We start from the raw sequence: 12,875 nt of genomic DNA, 5'->3' as shown, positions 1-12,875 counted from the left end.
CTTTGGTACAGGCGCCTTTGGTTTCAGCTGTTGCTGGTTGCCAACCCAAAGAGTATTACCATGGCTGTGGTAGTTTGCTGGGCAGACTCTGAGCTGCACAGACAGTTCTTGTGATCTGTGATCCAGATTTCTGCTCTGGCTCAAGCTGACTTCTCACAAGCTGTGCAAATAGATGTGAAATGCCACCACCAGTGGTTGTGTGTGTGTGCTCGCCTTTTGTTTGAAAGTCTCACAAACTGAGGCAGGATGACTGTGTGGTTTCATCCTATCTTCTGCAGAGCAGCATCCCAGTCTGGATCCATCCCCACTGATTGCAGCCTGGGGGCTGGTCCAGGCTGCCCACTCTGCCCTGCTGGCCCCTGCGTGGCTCTGTGCAGGAAGAAGGAAACAGCATTTTGGTAGCAGGGCAGGGTGCAGGCAAGAGCCAAGCATGGAGTGGCCACAGCAGCTCTCCCAGCAGCTTGGGTGGATGAACTGCAGGCTGTCCACAGGGGCATCCCACGTGGGTTTTGTAAGGTCTCACTGCTGATGGGTGAAAGGCAGATCTCACATTCCTGTGGCTGAAGGAGTCCTTGCCATGGACTGAAGCCACAGTCCGTGGAAGGCAGCAGGTTTCCTCTGCCTTCAGAGAGTGTTGGATCAGAGCTCTCTTTACTTCTAATCTCCACTGCTTTTATCCCTTGTAAACACTTCACCTGCCCACCACACCTCTGCAAACCACAGAACAGAATAACCCCAAAGAAGTGGAGTGCACGGTTTGAAAAGGAGCATTAGGAGAGGAAAATCTCTCTCTCTCTCTTTAAACTGTCTCTTTTCTATATTGTTACCTTGACAACTCTGCTGCTGTGTTTCATCTTTGGTGGGACTTAGCCGTGGTGGAATAAGGGGGACATCCATGTGTGCTTCCACATCTACTCCAGCTCTGCTTGCCAGGCACATGCCAGGCACAGGGCATCCCCAGCTGCAGAGCCCACGCTTGCTGCCCTGACCCATGGTGCTGCCTGGAAATGATTACAGATATTAAGAACTGGGACCCGTTCTGATTAAAGGTATAACATTATATCTTCTATTTCTAACATTATATCTTCTATTTCTTTTCCTTAAGCCAATGCCAGAGCGGTGTTAATGCTCTTTAAAAAGAGATGCAAGGTGCTTAAAATATTTTGGGTTATAAAGGTTAGGACAGCTGGAAAGCAGAGAGGGATGAAAGTACTCAAAAATAGTTGTATTATTTTTAGTATAAGCAGATACAGGAGTATGTGTCAAGATTAGGATACAGTTCTGATGTGCTGAACTGAGTCTAGAGATGCTAAAAATATGCTTTCTTTTCTCATAGTTTTAGAAGAGACAGAGGCAAAGGTAAGGGGAGAGTAGTGGTGAACTGAAATGTTATCTCCTGTGCTTCCTTGCTTGCTGGGATTTGGCAAAGCTGGCTGTTCACCTGGGTGCCCATGACACCAGCAAAGCACAGGAGGCAGGGTGAGCTGCTATCAGTGGGAATGGGATCCCTCCCACCCCATTTTTCCTTCTCCCAAAGAAAATCTCCACCAACATAATCCCTTTATTCCTTTTAGCCGAAATGGCAGCGAAGGCAGGGCAGGCAGGCTCCGGGGCTGGGTGCAGACGGGGGTGTCTGTGTCTGAATGTGTGCAGGGAGAAGGGGGCTTTTAATGCAAAACACATGTGTTTTCAATTGCTTGCTGGAGCCAGCCCAGTAGCTGTAACTTGGCCTGACAAAGCCTTATTGAAGTACAGACAGTGTGGTTTCAAAGCAGTTAGAAAAAGAACGGGAATGCTGTTCAGGAAATTCTTCAGGCATGGGCAGGGACTTGGCTGCAGTTCTGCTGTTGGAAAATCTGACAGGGGCAGCTCATGAGCACAGGCCAGGCCTCGTGCTGCTCTGAAGGCTGAGCTGCATCTTCCCCAGGCTCCTGCACCCTCCGGGCGTTCATCCATCCCAAGGGAGAGGTAAGAGCTGCCCTGCTCCGTCCCAGCGCCGTGCGGATTTGCCTCCTTTTGTGCCTCTGCAAAGGGGCTTCTTGCTTTCACACCGCTGCTTAGAGCAAAAAAAAAAAGAGGCAAGAATGGGGAGTTGTGGCATATTTGTGAAGGGTTGGGAGCAGTCTGAGGCTGGGTGGTGGTTTCTGGCTAAATTTGTGTGGATAGTAAAGCTGCAGGCGAAGCAACGCCCGCGCCGCGTCTCTGGCTGAGGGAATGCTGCACCCAAATAATCCCCAACTTTTTCATTTTGGGGAGTAAGTGTGTGCATAACCTGAAGCTGCTGAAAGGTTGGCTCTGGACCATGTGCCAGTCAGATATTTGGATGAAAAATGTGACTCAGTTACAGTAAATAGGTTTATAAGTGCATTGTATTGAAGTTGTTTAATGAGTTGAAAGCATGTTTGTCTGGGGGTTGTTTGCCAATTCCTGGTACAGCGAGCTTATGAAGAGAGGCAGCAACTCAGTAATAATCACTGCCTTGTGATTTGTCTGCATATTTTTTTCCCTATATCTTATAAAGCACGAGCAAACTGCAACAGACAGCACGGTCAGAAGCCACGTAGAGAAGATTAGGAGGGAAAACATTAATTTAGGGGCTGCTCTCTCTGCAACTTCTCTTCCGATTTGCGTTTCTTTCCCCAAATAACTGAAGAAACATTTATGATGAAAAGCTCACTCCCTCTTTAGGGACCTGCCAGATTTAGGCAATGTTCTCTCATCCTTTTAGTTGCAGCATTAAAGCTTGTCTTGCCTTTGCAGAGATATCAGCACCTTATATGGCAGGCTTGGGCTCGGGATTCGGGAGCGCGCGTTCGTCAAGGGATGGAGGTGTCAGGAGGAGTCTGCCTCGCCTCACCTCACAAACTTCCTTGCCTCTGCCTTGGGTTTTCAGAGCAGTGTTATTTGATGTGTTGAAAATGCTTTTTTAGCTGTGTTTTATGGTGGTGGTGTTGTTTTTTATTTCCTTTCAACAAGGAATGAATTAAGGGTATCAAATGATACGGTGGGACGGTGCGAAGAATCTCTCCCTGGTTCATGGGAGCAGACAATGGTTTGCTTTGCCTGCATCCAGCAGGGCTCAAGCAGTCACTCATTTTGGCAAACCAAAAATTCAGGGATAAGAGGCAACAGATCCAGAATGTGGCAGGACCAGAGCTTTCTCCCAGTAATTCTGCTGAAGAGTGTTGAGTTTGTAGGAGCCAAGTGAAGACTCTGTGGGTTTGGAGTGCAGGAAGGGCGACATGGATTAACTCTGTCTTCTGGAGGCTGATTGGGGGGGGAGGCAAAGGGATTGAGAGGAAGGACAGAGATGAGCTGTGAAAGGGGGAGGAATATGAGGGAAACAAAGAGGCATGATAAAGTTGAAATTTGCTTTGCATAAAATACACCTGCAGTGAAAATGCAGTGTTAAATGAAGGTCTTACATGATCTGGAACTTCTTGAGCCTTCACAGGCTGCCATCTTACCCTGCAGACTTGGATCTCTATTGCTTTTCTCAGCAGCTGTTAGTTTAGGCAAGCAGTCAGCCTATTATCTTCTCCACTGCTAGCTATAAGCTTATTGTTAAAAAAAGGAAATAAAATTCAAGTTCCTGCCTCTGATCATGCAGCATCCCACCTCCCAAATCTGATTGCCAGCTTTGAAGAGCCAGAGATGTGAAGAGGCTGGAATTTGTCCATCTTAGCCAGCAGCAGCCAGGGTCATGGGAGCTGGTGTTTCCTCCCTGCCTTTGACAGCTCCTCCTGAGCCTCCTCAGTGCCCTTTGTGCAGCTCCACCTGGGTCAAGCATTCAAGCTCTGAATCCAGGAGGACTGAAGAATGTGTGCATGTGTGGGCAGAGTGGAGAGAGCCTCTTGATTTTGGAAGCAGATAGATGGGAGAGCCATTAGCACACCCCAATATGGGCATCCCTTCTCCTGGTCCTTTCCAGCAGCAAACCAGAAAGAGAGTGAGTCAGTGCAAAAGAACAAATGGATTAGCACAGAAGGCACATCATGTGGAGGGAAGATGGAAGATGCAGCAGAACAAGTTTTAACTTGTGTGAGCAGGAACACTGCAGAGACTGCACTCTGGATCCTGGCACATGCTCAAGCCCACAGTTCTCAATTTGTGCCGTGCTGGTTGGGTTCCAGCCGTATAAATCCATATTATGATCCTGCTTTGCACATTCCTACAAGCCATATCTCTTTTCTTGGTGCTGTGGGGTGAGAGTGTGTTGGGGCAGGAGTCTGCAAAGTGTCACCTCCTGTGGCTTGCTTTCTGATTGGAGCTCAGTTGATGATATCCCTCTTGCTGTTCCCACAGCCTCCTGCAGTCACACCTGCTGCTGGCTATTTTGGTGCAGCTCTCATGTTTGTGCGTCCTGCTTTGAGACACTCTGCTGGGAAAGAGCTTTTCTAAACTTGGCACCGATGGACAGGGGCTGGGAGTGCTTCACATCATCTGAGTGGTGCAAAGGAAGCAGAGTGTGAATGCAGCAGAGCTGGTGTGGTGTTTGCATGCAGCGTGAATTTTTTACCACAAATTGTGGGGCATTTTGTGAAAGACTTTCTCTGTTGACTAGCTTGATACATAAAAGGACTCACTGCAGAGACTCTTTCTTCCTTGCTAGCTTTCCATTTTCTTCTTAATTCTGAAAGAAAGCATTGAGACAAGCTGACTATCAAGGAAAAAGTGTAAAATTTAAAAGAGGCTGTCATAAATAAAAAAGCAGACATGTTTCTGTCCTTCTCAGAGAAGAGAAGCAATAGTGACATCACATTGCTCACAGATTCTTGCAGCATAATAAAATATCGCTTTTGGCTTAGGAAATACAACTCAGAGATGGAGCTGCCTGTTACTTTGGTTTGTTCTGGCAAATTCTAATAGGTTTAAAATTTTACTATGAGTGCTCTTTGAATGCAGAGAAGGGACAGGACAGTCCCATTGTTCAGCTTTTGGTTGAGTCCATCTGCTCCAAGCTATTGGTTTATAAACTGAGGTTCTTGCAGTGCACTTATCCTCAAGCACATTTGTTGTGGAAGTGCTGCCAGCCCAAACAGCTGGGGAAATTACAAGAGCTTTCAAGATGTTAGAGGTGGGGAGTAGCCTGAGGGGTCTGAATGAGAAGCTTTACCAGGATATGAATCCCCAAGGTCTCCCCAGCTGCCTGTGCTGAGTCCATTTTCCACAAGATGCAAGAGGAAAGAAAGGTGTGTTCCAGAGGACTGGGCAGGGTGTGCCCTGATGGAGTACAGATCAAAAAAATCTCGTTGATGTGCTTATGTTTGCCAGAATCAGGCCAGATGTTTGACTCACACTACATGTGGTGTACCCCACTGAAAGAGACTGCTCATAAAAGAAAAGAACATTCCTTAGGATATTTTCTTTTACTTTTTGTCTTTCTGGCCATGTATCACACAGCAGTGATACCTGAGAAATGGGCAATGAGTGGTGATGGAGTTCCCAACTCAGGGAAGAGCTGCTCCTCACATGGAGGGACAGGCACTGTTGACAGAAATAGAGGGACAAGCAGACAGCAAAGATTTAAGCTTTGGGGACACCAGTAACAGCCACAGAGGCCAAATTCATGGCTTGGATGGTCTTGGAGAAAAGTGCTGTGAGATTTAACTATCCCAGCAAGTATTTCATCCCATGGGCTGTTCCCCAATACTCAGCCCTTGCTGGCCATGCTGCAAGTGAGAAGTCATTTTCCAGAGCCTGATCCTTTTTATGGAGACCCAGGTTGTGGTCTGACCCATGTGAATGGCCATAAATCAATTTTGGGTCATGCTGCTGGTGGATTAATGGATCTGGGAGTGTCAAACTTGAGAGACTTTTATGGGGAGCGGAGACGGAGAATGTCTTGGTGATAGATGGCTCAAAACACTCTTCTTCATGCCAGATTTTGTTCTCAGTCACACTCCAGAAATGTCTGTTTTTTTTGAACCTGGTGGATACTGTGCACTTAAAAGACAGAGAAATTAAAGAGGATGAATCTGCAGAGCATTTGCAGCTAGTGAATACAAGTACAATGCCTTCCAGTGATATGGCAGAGAGCACCTCTGAAGGTTTTTAGGGCTTTTTTTCCCCCTCATTTCAACCCAAAAGAAAAGGTTTTTGTTTCAGAAAACAAAGAGAAAGAGAAGAGGATGTTGGTGATATGGACACAAAGAGAGGGCAGATGTGGGAGATGTAGGTCCAAGACCTGAGGGAATTTGAGCCCCCTCTCTCATCTCTGGAAATGTGTTCCCATCACCGTGCTTCAGGTCAGCCTGGGGTCAGATGCTGCTGGTTTTTCTGATGAGGCTGTTACACCTCACTTAGAGGCAGGCAGGCTGGCAGGGGAGATGCTGTGTTGGCTGTGCAAGGCTCAGGGCCATTCCTGCAGCAATGATTCCATTGATTCCATTCCTCCCGATTCCATGGGCTCCAGGACACTTCCAGCAGCAAATTTCAAGAGGGCCCATAAGACAGAAGCTGCTTTCCCAGTTTGCATCCTCTTGAAGCTTGAAATTGTTCTGTTATTAAACACACATCCTTCAAGTGCTGATCAAAGAAACCCCCATGGCAGAGAAACATTATTGATTCCTTATGTAAAACCTCACCCTACTCATGGCCCTCCCCGAGCCTACAAAGGCAGCGTGGCCAGGAATGTTACAGTGCCAGTGTTTATGTGGGAAAGGTGTTAATTCATCCCTGTGCACGTAAAACACTTTTCTGCCTGAGGAATTGGTAATGTGGGTTGCACACCCTGAGTGAGGAACTCTCTGCCAAGAAGGTGGAAGGAGGGAGGGAAACATGGAGCAGAGATTGGCCCTGACTGGTGAGGTCTGGTGTGAATTTTGGAAGCTCAGAGCCAGTTTTGCTTTCTGGTGCCTTTCAGCTGAGCCTGGTTTGGCTGTGCTGAAGGAAGGTGCTGAAGCCTTGCAGAAGCACTCTGTGAGCAGCCTGTGCAGATCAGTGGGTGGGGTGACAGGGCTCTTCCACTGCTCTTAAAAAAACTAATACATCTTTCCTGTCATGGGCCATATCTCTAAGGTATGCTAAAGCAAAAGGATGAATAGCTTTTCTAAGTGGACTGGATTTTGTCTCAGGCCCTGTTTGCAGTGTTGGTGTATATAAGCACTCAGTGTACAGCTTTTGTGCAAAAACTTACTACTTTTTTTTTTTTGTGCAGAACCAAGAGCCCCTTGGTGAAATTTGCGCATTCCAGGCTATATTTTTGTAGTCATAGTCATGTTGTTTGTAACTAAATTAAAAAGATTGGGCTGCTGCATTTTTTCTGTTGTAGGTGAGATAGTTCATGCAGTGGTGGTGATCCAGTGCTGTGCACGTGTGTCTTTAAGCCCTTTCACTTTAAAGTTTGACCTTTGGAAGGCATGCTTCTTTTCCAATTTCTGGATTTGTTTCAGTATTATCTTTTCTCCACTGTTACAGAATTAAGTGGTGGTTCCTTATATTTTCCTGAAGAAGAAATGAAAAATCCTATTAAGCAGCAGCAGCCTTTCCTCTTAGTTCAGTAATTGAAAGGAGGGAGGTGTCAGCAGCAAGTGCAGCCACTGGATATTCTTTCCAAGCAGTACTTTTTTGTCTGGTGCCTGAATTCTTTTCAATGTTTGAGTCAGGAAAAGTTGCCAAAATTTAAATTATGACTAGCATACAGTACAGATTATTGATAGTGGATATAGCTGGTTCCATAGGTAGTAGCCTTGCAGACTTTCTTATTCTGCTCATTTGTTTAACACACCTCAGCACTCTCTGTCCATCATCCTTTCTTCTCTCCCTGAACAACTACAGACATGAGCAATGTTTTGGTAGTATTTACAGTTTGGGGGGGAACACAAGCTAGAAACCAAATATTGCTTAAGTGTGGCTGTGTGAGAGTTTGTATAGAAAGAACATGATACCTACAATTGCCATGCCATTTTCTTGAATGAATTTATACTGTATTGCTAAGTCTTGCTCATCACACATGTTGTACTACTTCAGTTGCTCTATCTCTGTCAGGGCAGCTGTGAGTTAAATATTTTATCAAAACTAGAGAAATTCTCAAAACCAGACTACTGTATGGATGCAAGTTGCTCTTTGTGGTTGTGTTCTGTTGCTATAAATTCTTTTGATGTTTGTAAAGTTTTGCCCCAGCTGGATATGCTATTTTCTCCATCCTAGAAACTGCAAGTAAAGAAAAAAAAAAAAAAAGCAGAGATATAGTGAATAAACAAGTTTTGCAATAAAGGGATATTTTTAGCTGGGTATTTCATATTGTTTCTCCTTGGTCAAACCTCTTCCATGGTTTGAGAGGGTTAGCAATGCAATTTATTCATTTTTCTCCAAGGGAGAGGCTGCATTTAATATGTGCTCTCCAAGATACCCTGTTAAAATATTAGGCAATAAAATCCTTGACTGTACAGTAGTTGCAGTTATAATTTCCCCCAGGTAGAGGAAACTCTGTGATTTATTATTGTTCAAGTTTGTTCGGGTTGGCGTGGTTGTGGCAGTGTAAAAAGATCTGCTCTGCTCCAGCCTTTGTGTTTGTTGGTGTCCCAACTCCCCTCCCTGAGCAGCATCTCATTCCCAAAACTGCCTCACTCCAGACATGCACATCACACTCCCACAGGGGAACTCGCACTGTTCCCTCCTGGGATGTGAATTTTGTAATCCTCTGCATACAAACATCAGTGCCAGCAACCCTGAGGAAGACACTCGTGGTGTCGAATCCACAGTGCAAGAACCTGTTTGGTGGCTTCCTATCTGTCTGTGGAGTCTAAAATGCAAAGCATTCAGCAAACTCTGGTACTAGAGATGATCTCCTCAGTCTGTGCATCAAAATAAGCTGAAAATGTTAGAAATGATCCCTGGGGAAGCCTGAGAAAGTGGCTTTCCTCAACCTGAAAATGGAGGGTGAGAACATGAATTCCTTCCTTCCTTCCTTCCTTCCTTCCTTCCTTCCTTCCTTCCTTCCTTCCTTCCTTCCTTCCTTCCTTCCTTCCTTCCTTCCTTCCTTCCTTCCTTCCTTCCTTCCTTCCTTCCTTCCTTCCTTCCTTCCTTCCTTCCTTCCTTCCTTCCTCCCAGCACAGATACTTGTGATAATTGTTAACGATGTTAGCTGGAGAACCTTGCTCCAGCTTCACTTTTTTAGGCAAGATTGGTGTGTAGAAAGGCAAACATTTCCCCTTTGCCTTTTTTGTCTTTGGTTGGAAGGAATGATTTTACTTGAGACGGTATTTTATTTTTTTTTAAACTAAACCTCTGAGAAGTCATATTGCATCTTCCAAACAAACTGCTGAACTCAACTGCTTTTACCAAACGCATGCAGAATTTTCCCCTCAGGATCCTTTGAGGCCCTGGAGTGCCTGCCTTGCAAAACCTGGGGCTGTGAGCAGAGTCACTCCAGAGTGATTTCCATAAGATACCTTCAGCCAGAGTGCTTACGTGTATTTATAAGTACATTCACACACATTTAACCCATCAGATTCTCTCCTGGTCTGTTACTGCACACACCGGGCAGAAGGAAAAAATAACCAAGGTATCCAAAGAGCTGCTACCCAGCTGGTAAACTCTGAGAAAACCCCAAACCCTCCAAGAGGCACAGACAGAAGCAGCTTTTATCTCTGGCTTTCCTGGGCCTGAACACACGTGGTTGTCTCTTTGTGCTCGTTTCAGATGCCTCAGGAACAGTACCCGCACCGGAGCACCATGCAGACCTCGGAAGGACCCCAGGTATACAAAGTGGGGATTTATGGCTGGAGGAAGAGGTGCCTCTATTTCTTTGTGCTGCTCCTAATGATTTTAATCCTGGTGAACCTTGCTATGACCATCTGGATTCTGAAGGTTATGAACTTCACAATTGTAAGTAGGGGTTACCTCGGAAGGTCTGGGGAAGTTGAGGGAGGGTGCTGGTCTTTCTGCTGAGCATGACTTCAGATACAGCTTCAATAATGGGCTGTTTCATTGCCATGGACAGTCCTTTCATAGAGAGGAACAAATTTACACTATGATCCTCTCTTTCTGCTGGATATTGCCAAGCTGAGGAATCAGCTCAGCCCTGCAATCATGTTCCTCTTATCTGCTGTATATGTATATATATATACATGTATTTATGTAAACAATATACACCACCCAGCTCCAATTTTCAATTATAAAGTGTTTTAAAATTAATGAAGTCAGTTATTTTGAACTTGGATGTGAATGGGTTTGAGCTTTTCTCTTAGACTTTTTCTCCTTTTCTCTGTGACCAGGAAGACAAGAATCTTGCTTTGCTTTGTTTCTTTGGGAAAATTCATGTTGATGTAGTTCTGGAAGCATAATGAAATGAAATAAAATTTACAGGGCATCTCCCTGGCTGTGGTATTTAGGTGGAGCATGTCCTTATCCTTGTATTGCTGTGCTTGGTGCACATCGGTCCTGGAGCAGCTCCCCCTTGCTGCTCAGACTCCCTGGCCAGGGTTAGCTTTCCCCTTCCAGGGCTTGTGAGCTTGTATGTATGGCAGATCCTTGGTTTTCACTAGATAATTTCACCAGCAGAGTGAAAATGAAGTTATCAGTCACCTCTTCCTCAAAGTAGTCATTGCCACCCTGTTCAGATGAGATTATTCATTTTAAGATTGTTTGAGTCTTCAGGAGAAACCAAGTCTGAGGCTTTAATCTTGGTTCTGCTTCCCAAAGGAGCTGTAAAGCTACACTTCCCTAGACAACTTCCAAGGATCTTCCCAGCCAGGCTCTGATATGAGCAGAATGTTTGAAGTCTTTTTGGCATTTCTTCCTCTGCTTTGGTCTTGTGCAGTCCCAAACAGCTGTGGCCAGAATTATGTCATTAATGGGCCATGAGAAGTTGAATAAACAGCCTCTGGCTTCCTGTACCCAGCAGATAAAATGCTGTGTCAGGGGAATGTGCAGTGTTCATTTTCTCTAACCAGGTTGCTGTCAAGGTGTGCAGAAGATTGCAGTGCCTGTGTGCATAGGGAGCAGGCAATTATAAAGCAGTAATCCACAAAAAGCTCCTGTGAGCGGGCAAAGAGTGGCCAAAGTGGAGCAATTAATGCTTAACCAGAGCAGTTGTTTAATCTTGTGAAATGGATGCTGCTTTGATACCCATTTCATGCTGAAGCATGGTCTTTAGATTAATGGAGGTGAGCAATGGGTATTTCTGAGGTGGTGGAGGAGTTGATCACTCAACATGCAGGCAGTGCTGTGGGTATCAACCCAAGAACAAAACAAAAGGATTTCAAGTTATCACTTTTCAGAAATACAGCTCTATTTCTTTCTAATAACATAACTTCAGTCCCATGCATTTTTGCTAATTGGTGGTGGTCAGTCAGCTCTCTCCAGGTTGCTTGGGAAGTCAGGTGAACATCTGTGCTCTTCCTCCACCACTGCCCTCTCATGATGCACTGCATTTTGCTGGCCAGGTGCTGAAGTGCCACATCCTAGGGATGTGTGCAGAAACCTCCCATTTCCAGCAGCTCTGTCCCCTCATAGGATACAGACTGGTTTTTAGAGCCATGCACTGATCTTCAATTTCTTGTCTCATTCTGTTTCCTTACTTGCCCTCGGATTACTGGGGATTATTCCAGGGTAAAGCATATTTGTGTATGGCTTAGTTAATTCATATCTACTAATGCTAGTGGATGATGAACAGCATTTGGTGATAAAAACACAGGTGGTGCTTCTGAGTCCTGCAGTGGGAGCAGCTTTATGGTTGTAGGCATGGCCACACTACTCAGGGTGAGTGTTTCTGGCACAGCCAGTTGGAAATAAATACAAGAACTGGGCATGTAAAATGTGAGTCTTGCCCCAGTATGCACCCATTCATCTCCTGATCTCCTGCTGCTCCTGCAGCCTCGCCAGCTGCTTTGGATCCTGCCCTGCAATCCCTCCTGCACCATTCCCTGAGGCTGAGAAAACCACTTGGCTAAGTGAGTTTTTAGAGGCAGACTTTTATCTCTAAATAACAAACATAGGAAAATTATCAAATGAGCAGATGCAAATATGGAAAAATCTTTCATTTGTTCCTGTTCTGTTAAGAGGAGCTGAGAGTCCTTCTGGGGCAGAAGAGTGATCTGAGTAGTCAGTGAGCAGTAGCTGCTTGACAGGTCTGAGTTACCCCAGTGCTTGCAGAGCAGAAAGGAGAGGAAGGTTTGTGTTTCTGTTCTTCTGGAAAATGGAATATTTCTAGCATCTTCCTACCTCTGAGCTCTCCTTCCAGAACCTGAGTCTGTTCAACTCCACAGAACAGTCCTGGTGCTTACCAGAATTTAATGATGCTCATTATAGCCAATAAGTGCTCACAGTATTTTAATGAGCACAGCAAACCTGCTCAGGAAAACTCAGGGGTGTTTTAAATGCTGATAGTGGGGAGTGGAGAGTGGAGAAGGGGGAAAGAGGTGAAGTAAGACAATCTCAGGATAAAAAAACACCTCCTCATGCTTGCTGTAGCAGTATCCATCCACTCCTGGCCTCTCTTCTTCTGCCCTCTGCCTGCCCTCCTGGCTCGTGCTCCTGGAGACAACTCCTGTGAAATCAAGCCATAAACTTCCAATCCGTGGCTGTTAACAAGCAAGCATCACTAATTTATTCTAGGTTTTGCTTTTATTTTAATGCTCAAGGGTTAAACAAATGTATATGTGGGCTGTTGCCTCTTACACAGGGCTCTCAAAGCAGTGTCACACCTGTGTGAGGACAGCTGGTCCCTGTCTGCTCTGTCCTCTGGCACAATCATTCATTTCTCATGTACTGTTTGATGCTCAGTTTGTTTTAAATGCCTTTATTCAGCACAGGCTGTATAAAAAAACAGGCCTAGAGGGGACCTCAAATGTCACTTACCTGTCCCACAGCTGGTTCCCATGGCCAGGTCCTTTTGCTGTGCTCATTTACATCAGGGCTGAGCTGCTCTG

At 45.5% G+C, this 12,875-nt stretch overlaps 1 protein-coding gene across 8 annotated transcripts in view; it reads left to right on the top strand.

Annotated features, from left to right (window-relative positions):
* Window positions 1-12,875, top strand: part of SGCD (sarcoglycan delta) — a 307,095-nt gene that overhangs the window by 174,871 nt on the left and 119,349 nt on the right. For 3 of the 8 annotated variants that reach the window (XM_077186366.1, XM_054642995.2, XM_077186363.1), the window contains exon 3: window positions 9,646-9,831. In XM_077186366.1, the coding sequence (XP_077042481.1) occupies window positions 9,646-9,831 (186 nt within the window). Of the gene's footprint in view, window positions 1-843; window positions 1,050-1,692; window positions 1,969-9,645; window positions 9,832-12,875 lie in introns of those variants that run through there. The other 5 variants (XM_077186368.1, XM_077186364.1, XM_077186369.1 and 2 more) reach the window with 5 other exon arrangements.

This window comes from Agelaius phoeniceus, chromosome 15 (genome assembly GCF_051311805.1).
Source record: "Agelaius phoeniceus isolate bAgePho1 chromosome 15, bAgePho1.hap1, whole genome shotgun sequence".
NCBI classification, from domain to species: Eukaryota; Metazoa; Chordata; class Aves; order Passeriformes; family Icteridae; genus Agelaius; species Agelaius phoeniceus.
Note: the sequence above shows the minus strand (reverse complement) of the source record. Positions and strands in the feature narration are given on the sequence as shown.